Raw genomic sequence first — 13,856 nt, 5'->3', positions numbered from 1 at the left:
AAATAAAATAAAGGTATTGTGTCCATCTACAACTGAAAAAAATAAATAAGTAAAAATTTTTTTTAAAAAAGATTTCTCCAGTGAATTATCTTAGCACCTTTCTTAGCAGCCAATCGACCATATGTGTACAGGTTTATTTCTGGACATGCTTTATACATCTTTGTTACATTGCTCTATACATCAATGCTTACACTAATACACTGTTTTGATTATTCTGGCTTGATTACTGAAACTCCTTGTTCTTTTTCAAAATTATTTTGGTTATTCCAGGTCCTTTAATTTTCCATAGAAGAATCCAGTGGCTTGGGAGTCTGAGACAGGAGTATCACAAGTTCAAAGCCACCCTCAGCAATTTAGTGAGGCCCTAAGCAATTTAGCAAGACCCTGTCTCAAAATAAAAAATAAAAAGGATTGGAGCCGATATGGTGGCACACACCTGTAATCCCAGCAGCTCAGGAGGCTGAGGCAGGAGGATAGTGAGTTCAGAGCCAGCCTCATCAATGGCTAGGTGCCAAGCAACTCACTGAGACCCTGTCTCTAAATAAAATACAAAATAGGGCTGGGGATGTAGTTCAGTAGTTGAGTGCCCCTGAGTTCAATCCCCATAACCCCCACACAAACACAAAAAAAAGGGTTGGAGACTTGCCTCGATGGTTAAGCATCCCTGGGTTCAATCTTCAGTACCAAAATAAATAAATAAATAATTAAAATTAGAATTAACTTGTTGATTTCTAGAGAAAAAGATCCTGATAGAATTTTTTAAATTGTTCTTTTTAGTTATACCTTCCAGTAGAATATATTTTTACATATTATACATATGGAGTACAACTTCTCATTCTCTGGTTGTACATGATATGGAATTACATTGGTCATGTATTCATATATGAACATAGAAATGTAATGTCCAATTCATTCTACTAACTGCCTGATGGAATTTTGTTAGGATTGTCCTTGATCTTTAAATCAATTTGGGGAGAATTGAAATCTTAGTGTGGTATTTTTCTCCATTTATTTAGGTACTCTTTGCCAGTTCTTCTTTTCATGTATGCTTTGGATTTCCTAAGAAACTGTAGGAGAGAACTAATATTTACTCTTTCCTTCAGGCCAGGGACTTTACATATCTTATCTCAGTGTTTCAAACGGTATAGGATGTACTGTGGTTTGCCTCAAATAACATTAAATAACATGGTTAGAAATTTCTTCCCTTTTTAATTCTCATTCAATCTAATTGTATCAAGGAGAAATTCCCAGAGTGTTTGGGGGTATGTCCTGAACAGTGATCTAGCCCTTCAAAATCTTTGTAACTCATGGGACTTCAGGCTTGGAATCTTTTGGCAAGCACTAGTATCTAGCTAGAATTTCACAACTTTATTTTGTTTTTGTTGTATTTATTCTTGGTGGTGCTGGGGATTGAACCCAGGGCCTTGTGCATGTGAGGCAAGAACTCTACCAACTGAGCTATATCCCCTGCCCTGTGTATTTATTTTTAACTAACCTTCAATTTATAGCAGCTGATTTCCATTTATAGTCATAATATAAAGTCAGGCTTAATGAGGTATAATTTACATTCAGTAAAATTCAGTGTTTTAGTAAGTAGTTCTATCATCTTTGACGAATGTACACAATAAATACCATCACAGTCAAGATTATGAATATGAAATATATGATAATAAATATAAAATATGATGAAAGTTCTATCACCCCAAGAAGTTCCTTCCTGCCTCTGTAGTCAATCCCTTTTCTGCCCTTAGTCTTGGCTAACTACTATCTACTTTCTATCCCTATAGTTTTGCTTTTCCAGAATGTCATGTAAATGGAAAAATACATCATTTTTCCTTTTGAGTCTGGCTTATTTCACCTAGCATAATGTATTTGAGATTCATTTATGTCATTGCCTGTGTTAAGTATTTGTTCCTTTGTGTTGCTGAGTAGCTTTTCACTGAAAAATGTACCGCAAATTATCCATCCACTAAATGAAGGATATTTGTGTTGTTTCCAGTTTTTGTAATTATGAATGAAGTAATTTCTCTGGAAGTGGATTGCTGGGGCAAATGTAGTATATGTTTGCATTTCTTAGAAACTCCAAACTTTTCCAAAGTGGCTATACCATTTTACTTTCTCATCAAGAATACATAAAGTTCCAAGTTGTTTTACTTCTCAAGTTTCTTATTAAAAAAGTGAGTTGAGGGGCTGGGAACGTGGCTCAAGTGGTAACGCACTCGCCTGGTATGTGCGGGGCGCTGGGTTCGATCCTCAGCACCACATAAAAATAATAAAAATAAAGAGATGTTGGGTCCACTGAAAACAAAAAAAAAATTAAATAAAAAAAAAGTGAGTTGATTTGGGCTGAGTTGTGGCTCAGTGGTAGAGCACTTTCCTTGCACACATGAGGCCCTGAGTTCGATCTTCAGCACCACATAAAAACAAATAAATAAAAAATAAAGATATCGTGTCCCTTTACAACTAAAAAAATATTTAAAAAATAGTGAGTTGATTTTTAAAAAATGTTTAATAAATAATAGTTTATCTAGTTTGCCAATCTGGAAAGGTAGTACACTGCATGGTATGTGTAAAAATTATATGCAAAAATTACACTTTCTTATACCTAAAATATTAGTATATTCCTATTTTATAGACGGGTAAACCAGAGATTTGAAAAGGCCAAAATTCACAGAACCACTTAAGTTGTTTGGATTTATGGGAGTCTACTTGACTTCATATTTTTAATTATATAGGGTCTTATTTTACGTCTTTAAGCCCAATTTGAACTTTTAAAACCTTTATAACTTAGAGTGCAAGTGCAAAAAGTGCTCTTCAGAAGATTTGATAATATGCTGTGACTTTAGCTCTCACAGCTGACAGTACTTCAATACTCGTAAGCCTAAAAATGTACTTTATCTCTTTCTGATGCCCCAGAGGGCTGGCTGCTCTTTCAGCACTTGACATGTACCTCTGTCATGTCACTCAGAGCTCTGGGCTCTAATGATCTGTTCAAGTGTCAGTTCCCCTTCTCTCTGACTGTGCATTCCTTCCAGATGGGGATTGTGTTCTTTGTTTCTTCAGCACTTAGTACAAGGACTGCCACGTGGGAGTCATTCAGACTTTTGCATATGACTTCTACACTGTCCAGCTGTGGGGTATACATTTCCTAAAGTTTAATGAAAGTGCTTTTAATTAATTGAAATGATTGATTTAATTACTTTAAAAATCTTGCTACCTGGTGGGTACTACACTAGACATTCTCACTGGAGGGATGGATACTAGGGTGATTTCACACAATGCACACATACATGCATACGTACACAACGAGAAATATTTATAATATGGCAGGTTGTACATGGAAGATAAAGTGTATTGTCAGTCAAAGTAGAAGAGTAGCATAGTAATTTAGAATGATGATTCTCAAAATTCCACTTCAAGAAGATCTGAGGAGTTTATGCCAAAATGTATATTAATACTTTGCTTCCTTCATCAAGAAAGACTTGCTGTTTAAAAAAAAAATGCCTGAGGGCTGGGGATATAGCCCAGAATGCTTGCCTACATGCATAAGGCCCTGGGTTCAATCCCCAGCACCACAAAAAAATAAAATAAAATAAATTTTAAAATATACCTGAATTAACATGTGTTTAGTGGCTGGTACTTCTTGTTGTGGACTGATGACAGTTTGCTCACTGGCAGCTTGTCTATGGGCCATGGTTGGAATAACAAGGTCTAGAACTAAACTGTCTGCCTTCAAATTCTAGCTCTACCACTTATTAGTAAAATGACTTTGAGAAATTCTGAACCTCAGTTTCCTTATCTATATATTGAGGATGATAATTTTTCTGTTTCTTTGAGTTCTGAAAGTTCAATAGGATAGTACACTACAGTACTTGGCACAGATACTGACACATTGTAAACACTCTAAATAATGTATTGTTATTCATAATTAATGAAGGGTTTTTTCAACTGACAAGGATTAGGGGTAGCTACTCAGAGGTGGTGGTGGCAAAGAAGCATGAAGTGTTATTCATAGTATGTTACTGTCATGCCTAGAGTGGATTAGTTCCCTGAAATATTGTTTTTTTAAAATATTTATTTTTTATTATAAGTGGACACAATATCTCTATTTTATTTTTATGTGGTGCTGAAGATTGAACCTAGTGCCTCACTCATTCTAGGCAAGCACTGTACCTCTGAGCCACAACCCCAGCCCCGAGTTCCCTGAAATATTGTTTTAAATTATCAGGACTCTTTTTAAGAATGTTGCCTTTAAGCTGGTGTGGTGGCTCATGCCTGTAATCACAGTGGCTTGGGAGGCTGAGGCAGGAGGATTGAGAATTTAAAGCCAATCTCAGCAAAAGCAAGATGCTAAGCGACTCAGTGAGACCCTGTCTCTAAATAAAATACAAAATACAGAATAGGGTTAGGATGTGGCTCAGTGGTTGAGTGCCCAAGTTCAACCTCCAGTATTAAAAAAATAAAAAATAAATAAAAAAAAAGATGTTACCTTTAAAAACTCAGCTGAGGTTGCGGCTCTACCTCAGTGGTAGAGTGCTTGGCGGACACATGTCCACTTATAATTAAAAAATAAATAAAAATATTTCAGGGAACTAATCCACACTAGGATGACAGCTACTGGAGAGGTTGAGCCCAGTATTTAAGGCCAGTCTGGGCAACATTGCAAGATCCCATCTCTTAAAAAATAAATAAATAAAAACACATCTATGAGAAGCCCTGCCTGCATTTGAGTAGAAGGCAGGAAGGCAGTAACATATGTTGAATATGAGCACTAATATCATCCAGACACTTGAAAAGACTAAATATTTTTATTGTCTTACTTAATTCAAACAAGCACCTTGTACCTACTTTATCAAAGCATCAATTCTGGAGCCAACCTGCCTGGGTTTTATTCTTATTCTACTGCATTCTTACTGGGTGACATTGGCAGTTTATTTAACCTCTTTTTGCCTTAATTTCCTCATCTGGTTAAATAAAAGAGCCTACTTAAAAAGGATATAATGAAGGGCTGGGTTGTGGCTCAGCTGTAGCTCTCTCACCTAGCATATGCCAGGCCCTGGGTTCAATTCTCAACACACGTAAAAATAAATAAACAAAATAAAGATAATGTGTCCAACTACAACTAAAAAATAAATATTTTAAAAAAGGATATAATGAAAATTAAGGGAAACAGTTTGTTCATTCATTTATTTAAATATTTGTTTATTTTTTATTTATTTGCAGCACTAGGGATTGAAGTCAGAGATATTATATCATTTAACTATATCTCCAGAGTCTTGCTAAGTTACCCAGATGGCCTTGAACTTGCAATTGTCCTGCCTCAGCCTACTGAGTATGGGGGAACTAGCATATTTAAAGTGCTTAGAACTATGCCCAGCAACTCTTTTTTTTCGGGGGGGGGGGTGTACCGGGGATTGAACTCAGGGACACTCAACCACTGAGCCACATCCCCATCCTTTTTTGTATTTTTATTTAGATACAGGATCTCGCTGAGTTTCTTGGTGCCTCCCTGTTGCTGAGGTTGGCTTTGAACTCACTACCCTGCTTTAGCCTCCCGAGCCACTGGGATTACAGGCATGTGTCACCGCTCCCGGCTATGCCCAGCAACTCTTTTTTTTTTTTTTTTTTAAAGAGAGAGTGAGTGAGAGAGAGAGAGAGAGAATTTTTTTAATATTTATTTTTTAGTTCTCGGCGGACACAACATCTTTGTTTGTATGTGGTGCTGAGGATTGAACTCGGGCCGCACGCATGCCAGGCGAGCGCGCTACCGCTTGAGCCACATCCCCAGCCCCTGCCCAGCAACTCTTGACTACTAATATTATTATTATTAAAGCTTGTCCATTGTCCCCCTATACCTAATTAGTGGTAAAGTCTGGATTTGAACCCACTTCCCCATTCTCCCCATAGTACTCAATTCTTCTAACAAATTTTCCACAAAGCATTTGGGGTAATCTTTCTAGAATGGAAATGTGATAATGTCTCTCCTACTTAAAATGCTTCCCACTCCCTTCCCACTTCATGGCTTCCCACTCCTTTAGTATCAAAATAAATGTTCCTCCCCTGGCTTGCTAGTGCTCCATGGCCTGGGTTTGCCCCCTTACCTTACCTTACTTTTCTCTTCCCTTTTCTCTCTGCCTCCAGTTACTGTCTTGATTTTTGTTGATTTCTACTTCAGGGCCTTTGAATATGTTTTATAACCCTTCATCTCTACATTTTTCCTAGGCATCATCTTGAATAGTATTTCTTCAGGGAAGCTCATTAAGTTAGGTCTTCACTGTTATATGTTTAGGAGAAATAAAGGGTATATAACTACCCTTTCATAACATGCATTCTCTAACCTTGTAATTGTTTGACTATGATTGGTCTTTCCTATTAGACTCTGAGCTCTGTAAGGCAAAGACTGCTTCTATCTTTATTACTGGCCTAACCCTAAGAACTAGTCTGGTACCTGACACACTTAGGCACTGAATAAATACTTACTGATTTGGATTGAGTTCTAACTGGCATAGACATTTCCTAGAACAGTAGAATGACTGATACGCCTCTTTTTGCCTCTTTCCTGTCTTTGCCCCAAATGGCTTGGAACATAAAGAACTGTTTGTTCTTAACAACTCCTCTGATTGATTGAGATTTTCAGCCTATTGTATTGTTAGTCATTCTCACTGCTCAGGTTTTCAGAGATGAGACTGTTTTCTTCTGATTTTCACTTCATTTGGGTTCATTTTTTTTCCTCTGGAGCTGAGAGTGGTGGTGGTGGGGATGATAGCTATGACCTTGAGTTGGGATGGGGCTAAAGAGTGAGTGAGCAGTGTGCTGGATTTTGTTCTATCCATGGTCTTCCTGTGACAGCTGCAACTCATGGAGGCGAGAGGAAGAGCCTCTCCTGTGGGCCTCTTAATTGGCCTGCATCCCTTCCTGGGGGCAGCCTGGAGAAATGGAAATCTCTCTCACTTGGGAGCAGCTTCCATGCCTGAAGCTGACCAGCCCAGTGCCCCGTGGTGAATGAAGCATCCCTCAGCATCACTCATTGTGACGCTACTCTTTCCTCTTTTATTTTATTTTATTATTTTTTTTAAAGAGAGTGAGAGAGGGGAGAGAGAGAATTTTCAATATTTATTTTTTTTTTTAGTTCTCGGCAGACACAACATCTTTTGTTGGTATGTGGTGCTGAGGATCGAACCCGGGTCGCACGCATGCCAGGCGAGCGCGCTACCGCTTGAGCCACATCCCCAGCCCTCTTTTATTTTTTTTAAAATCCACTTATGTTTTTCAAAATTGTTATGTAAGTATGATTTATATATAAAATGCACAGATTTTGAGTGCCCAGCAGTCCAGTAGGTTCCCTGAGTCCCTCTTGGGTAATATTTCCCAAAGGTAGCATGGTTTTGTCATGTTGGGTTGACTCTTAAAATTCTGTTATTTCATTTCTTCCCTTCTGTTTTTACTCTCTGATCATCCAAATAAGTTTATTGCAGAAAAAGTGGAGAGTATGGAAATATATAGATCCTGAAGAAAAATTACCTGTACTCTGTTTACTTACAGTCTGTTCTACTTTGAAATGTCCAGAGTTCCCAGTATTTCTTTATCAAAGTATGTCTGGTTTTCTATTGACTCTCTTTGAGGGCCTCTCCTGTCCTTTGCCTTTGTAGATACTGCCAGTACCTTCTTGGAATGCCCTCCAGAAGCACCTGTGCTCCTTCCTTACACCTTGATAAAGCCTTGCACAAGCCCCACTTCTCCGCCTTTTGTCCCTACACTGTTCACATACTGTGACAGCCTCTGTCTTTCTACAGTGCCAATGTATGTGCTTATCTGTCTCTCTGAAATGCTCAGTGAGCTCCTTGAAAACATAGATTGCATTTGCCCCAGAGTGTCTAGGACAGAACAGACTTAGTAAATTAAACATTTGAATCAAATAAATAAAAAATCAAGGAAATCTTACGTTAAGTATTGAAGAATGAAACCCATGATTAATGACAAGAATAGATAACACCTGCTTTAGTCAATCTGATTTTTTAATTTTTTTTTTTTTTATATGTGTGTGTATGCTGGGTATCAAACCCGGGCCTCTCCTATGCTAGGCATACCCTCTGTCACTGAGCTACACCTGTAGCCCTGAGTCAGCCCTGTCTGCAGAATGCCATAAAGGAAAAATAGCATTTTAGAGTACTTAAAAAAAAAAAACTTTCTGAAAGCTTCCACATAATTATTTTATTGGTCTTCTATAAGCATAAGTAGTCTATGATTGTATCCCTATTTTTTCATATCAGGAGTAATTACTATATTTGAATCATGAGAAGAGGAGATCAGAATTGTATTGAAAAGTGGGAGGGGATGTTATTTAGAGAAGCTACTTGATAGGGGTTGCAATACCCAGCACTTGCTGACTGTTTATGTGGGCAAAGAATATGGATGTGGTATGCCAAGCAAATTACTTATTTAATCTTATTAAATCATTGCAGGTCTATCTACAGAGGGCCATGCCCCTTGCTGTTAAGTGATGAAACTTTGTGAGGCATGAAAAACCAGGATTCCTACTATCATTATTATTATTTTATTTGTCATTGATTTGATCAACTTTTTTTGATCAGATGAAAACACCACTAATACAATATTATTGCATAACCTGTTCTGTCAGTCCTATTTGCATCACCACACCCATTCCTCACAATTGTGTATTGATATAGCCCAGGTTGTAATTGCATTTATACCTGAAGAATCTGGAGAATGACTTACCTAAGTAAGTATTGCTTATAAATGGCAAGGCCAACACTTGACTGCAAGTCCAGTGTTCTTTTCACTGCAGCATGTAGGTCTGCTGAAGATGATTATATCAAAGGTAAAACAGTGGTTCTGTACCTGGGATATTTAGATAATGTGTGGAGATAATTTTGTCATTATTTGGGGTTCACTAATGACATCCAGTCAGAAGAGTGGGGGTACACAACACAGAATTATCCTGTCCAGAATATCAGTATTGCTCAGGTTGAAAAATCCTATTCTAGAACAATTGGGTTTCATGCCTTATTTCTTTCTCCAGGATAAGTGAAATACCCAAGGTTAGTCTCCAAAGCATACCTAATGATAGATTTCATTCTTTTAGAATTAGCTATACGTGTGTGGCAGTGAATGCTTATTTATCACCAGGATTCATCCATAGCATTATAATGTTGTATTAAAATATACTTTGGGATGCAGAAAGGTATTAGTGTAGTTCCTTTAGGGACTTCTGGAAGAGGTAAAGGATATCTGGTTACTTTGCTTCTGGGCGAAGATAAGCATCCCCTAGATTCTATAAACTACTCCATGCAGAGGTGGCTGTATGCATAGACAACCCTGATTGAATTAGTGCTGCTGGTATAAATGAATGCTCCCAACAGTGACTCTTCTTCCCACAGTTATGCGATGCCCACTAAAACCATGGAGATATTGCAGGTGCAAGACCAAAGCAGCAAAATGTTCCTGGACTCAGTCCTTACTGTCCATGAGCGAGTGGTTCAGGTAGGCAATCTAGGAGGACCTGAATGTATTTACCTCTCTGGTTCTATTCTCTTTTCATTTTTTCTCTTTCTGTTGTGTCCTTTTCTTACTCTTACCTGCCCTTGAATAATGATGTACGCCAGAGTTCAGTTCTTGATCCCTCCATCTTTCCTTTTATGTAGTCTCATTGCCCTGGCCTCAGCAATCATCATAATGCACTGATAACCTTCAGATATATATGTATATGTCTGCATCTGGTCTGTTGGCTGAGCTTCATACCTGATACCCAATTGTCTACCAGACTTCTCCACTTAGATGTTCCACAGTGCTCTCTCTGTCCCAGTGTATGCAAAAGTAATTGTAGAAAGACAAATTTTCTTTTTCTACAATATTCCCCACCTTTGAGCCTGATGCTTGACCCTTCATTGTCCTCTGATATCCATTCATTCAACAAATTTCTTAGCTTTTACCTCCTAAAACTTTCAAATCCAACCATTTACTTTACCCTCATACTAATGTGATCATGTCATTTTCCTGTTTAAAACCTCTTGTGGTGGCTTCCTTTTAACTCTAGCAATTATCCTGTTTGTTTGTTTGTTTTTTCCTGCAGAGACAGATGTGTGACAGCCCACACCACCATGAGGGTACCCAGAATTATTAAAAATTCACAGCTGGGCTGGGGATGTGGCTCAAGCGGTAGCACGCTTGCCTGGCATGCATGCGGCCCGGGTTCAATCCTCAGCACCACATACCAGCAAAGATGTTGTGTCCGCTGAGAACTAAAAATAAATATTAAAAATTTTCTCTCTCTCTCTCTCTCTCTCCTCTCTCACTCTCTCTTTAAAAAAAAATTCACAGCTTATCAGCTCTAACATCACTCTCCCTTTTTATAAAATTGACATATCATATAATTTACCCATTTAAAGTATACAATTAAATTGCTCTTAGTGTATTCAAAGAATTACACATCCATCACTAAATCAATTTTAGAATATTTTAATCACCCCAAAAAGAAATTCTGTATCGATTAGCAGTCACTCCTCTTTCCTGGTCCCTCCAGCCCCTTGCAACCACGAATCTATTTTCTGTCTTTATAGATTTACCTCTTCTGGGCATTTCATTTAAATAGAATTGTACAATATACAGCCTTTTGTGTCTGACTTCTTTCATTTGGCATAGTGTTTCAAAGGTTTATACATATTGTAATTTGTCAATACTTTATTCATTTTTATTGCCAAATAATATTCCATTCTATGGCATCTCCCTTTTTTTTTTTCTTTTTAAGCTACTGAAGAAACATACCAGTATCAGCAAAGTAATAAAAGGAATGCTAAGGGGCAACTTCTTAATTCTAAATATGCTAATGTAAAAAAACAATTAAAGCATTTAGAATTCTTTTGTAGATTAGCAGGAATAAGTTATTTGCAGCATACTTATGATAGCTCTTACTTGCCACTGAGACTCATAGAATAAAGTATGAACTCTGTAGCATTCAGGTGACTTTATGATTCTTCTGCTTTTCCTCTTCATATCTCATTGCTTTAGCCTTTAAGGAACTGGTTTTCTTTCTTTTTCTTTTCTTTTTTTTATATTTTTTAGTTGTAGTTGGACACAATATCTTTATTTTATTTATTTATTTTATGTGGTGCTGAGAATTGAATCCAGGGCCTCGCACATGCTAGGTGAACGCTCTACCACTGAGCCACAATCTCAGCTCCAAGGAACTGGTTTTCATTCCCTGACTCTGTATGTCTCCACATTTGCAGAATGTTGTTTTCCTTGTCTCAACAACTCTCCATACTACTATTGAATTCTCCCAGTTGTAATCCTGTTTTTTTCCAAGACTTCACCCAGATGTCACCTTCCCTGAAGCTTCCTTTAACCTTCCCTGAGTTGGTAGGTATTTCTCTTGTGGGTTCTCACAGCACCCTTCAGTCCTTCCTACTGCACATCTGATTTGCTTCTAGATTCTTGGCACAAGTATTGATACCAGTCAGTAGTCTGTGTGGGTAAACCTGGGTTTGCATCAGAAAGTTAGCGTTGACTTGATAACTTCTTGGTCCAGCTGTGACGTCCATTGTCTATTGGAACAGATATTGTCATTGGCCATCTCAGCAATCAAACAAGCAAACACCTTGGCAAATGGGAAGAAAGATCTTACAGGGGCCATGCTCAGAACTAGCTCTGGGTGTTCATCTTTACCCTACTGGAGCTGGCATTTGAGCCTGGGCCATATGTGCCCAATCACCTGGCTTTTAGCACCCTTCCTTAAAGTGTCTTCTTTCATTTTGCAGATCAGCGGTTTGAGTGCTACATTTGCAGAGATTTTCTTGGAAATACTCCAAAGCAATCTTCCTGAAGGAGTCAGATTGTCAGTAAGGGAGGTAGGTGCTAGTTTGGAAAGAGGCCCCCTGGTGGTCTACTTTTGCCCAAAATAAAGATAAGAACATATGGGCCTGGGAATATAGTTCAATTGCAGAGTGTTTGCCTAGTATGTAAAAGTGCTGGTTTGATTCCCAGCAGTGGGAAAAAAGGAGGTGGTTGGGGGTGGGGGGGAACTTCGTGGCTTTAGAAGCAACAGATGTGGATAATGTGGGTAATGTAGCCCAGATAATAACCAGGAAAGGAGTGCAGTCTGGTGGAAGGAACTGTGGTCATCACTCTGGCTCTTCTGAGGCATCAGGGATGATCTTTATGGACCATAGGAACTGATCTCCATCACATCATCCTGATGTTACTGGGGAACCCATTACACTTCAAAATTAACTCTTTTCAGGCAGTTGTATAGTGGAAAGAACATAGTTTAAGATTATATACAGCAGGGCATAGTGGCATATGACTATAGTCCCAACTACTTGGGAGGCTAAGGCGAGAGGATCACAAGTTTAAGGCCAGCCTCAGCAACTTAGCAAGACCCTGCCTCAAAAATAAAAATAATAATAAGGTCTGGGGATTGTAGCTCAGTGGTAAGCATTTACCTTCTAAGCCTGAGGCCCTCGGTTGAATTCTCAGTACCACCACCACCAAAAAATGATATTATGTATAGTATAATAAATCAGAAAACAAATAGGAAAATGTACTTTAGAGAGAAGTATCCTTGACCTTCAAGGCTTGACTGTAGCTTGATTGAATATATTTAGTAAAGAATGCTAGTCAGAAGGAGGTTTGACTGGGCATGGAAAACTTGCAGCAAAACATCAGGAACCTTAACCTGAAAACTAGATATTCAAGTCCAGTCACCATTATGTTTCTTCTAATGATACAGACACATCAGGTCATGTTAGACTGGTGGCATTGCTTCATCCAGCTCTCCTTGTCTTATACTTGTTAAGCTTCTGGTTGTTATTTAGGTTGCACATAGTCCACAGAGAGAATGTGCTGGTCATGCTAACTTAAAACATTCCAATCCTGTGAGTGTTATTGTAATTTTTATTTATCTATCTATTTATTTATTTATTTTTGCAGTACTAGGGATTGAATTCATTGGAGCTTTACCACTGAGCTGCATCTCCAGTGCTTTTTATGTATTTATTTTTAAATTTTGAGATAGGGTCTTGCTAAAGTTGCTGAGACTGCCCTTGAACTTGTGATCTTCCTGCCTTGGCCTCCCAAGTAGCTGGGATTATAGGTGTGTCCCACCCCCTGTGCCCAGCTGATATTTCCTATTATTAAAGGATAATTTTTACATTAAAAAAAATGCTTCTAGGCTGGGGATATAGCTTAGTAGTTGAGTGCTTGCCTAGAATGTATGAGGCCCTGGGTTCAATTCCCAGCAACACAAACACACACACACACATATACACCACACACTTCTATTGTTATGTTTGTAGTATCTATAACATTAGTTCCTTTTATTATGTCTTCTTGCAACAGACTCTAAGTACATAGAAGGCAAAGAGTAAGTTTGATTCAAATTTGAATCCCTGGTACCTAATACAAGTCAATAATAGTTGGCTAAATCTGAATCATTCTGTGCAGAGTTAGCTGATGACTCTTTTTTGGATGTTGCGCATGTAAAAATAACTAAAAACTCCATAGTACTTACTACCTATTTTCTTTTCTACTCCATAGCACACTGAAGAAGACTTCAAGGGAAGGTTCAAAGCTCGGCCAGAACTGGAAGAACTGTTGGCCAAGTTGAACTAGTTATTGCAATTGTTTCATGCCCCAGCACTGGTGATATTGAGCGCCAAAGAGAAGAGTTTCCAGATGGTCAGGGTTAAGCAGGAGACCCAGACCCTTAGATTTCATAAGTACCCATTCTCACATGGAAGAGTTCTTCCTCTCCTCTGTAGCATGGCTGCACTTGCCAGCTGTTACCACATATCTTTGTGATAACACAGGGAATCCTCTAATAAAAACATGCTACTGCTGTT

General features: G+C 38.3%; 1 protein-coding gene across 2 annotated transcripts in view; it reads left to right on the top strand.

Moving 5' to 3' along the window:
- Positions 1-13,856, top strand: part of MRPL48 (mitochondrial ribosomal protein L48) — a 57,310-nt gene extending 43,454 nt beyond the window's left edge. The window contains exons 6-8 of one of the 2 annotated variants that reach the window (XM_081279312.1): positions 9,399-9,501; positions 11,775-11,864; positions 13,552-13,856. In XM_081279312.1, the coding sequence (XP_081135438.1) occupies positions 9,399-9,501; positions 11,775-11,864; positions 13,552-13,626 (268 nt within the window). In that variant the 3' untranslated portion in view covers positions 13,627-13,856. The remainder of the gene's footprint in view (positions 1-9,398; positions 9,502-11,774; positions 11,865-13,551) is intronic. The other variant, XM_081279313.1, reaches the window with a different exon arrangement.

Source organism: Spermophilus citellus (assembly GCF_964194105.1).
Source record: "Spermophilus citellus genome assembly, chromosome: 2".
Lineage (NCBI taxonomy): Eukaryota > Metazoa > Chordata > Mammalia > Rodentia > Sciuridae > Spermophilus > Spermophilus citellus.
Note: the sequence above shows the minus strand (reverse complement) of the source record. Positions and strands in the feature narration are given on the sequence as shown.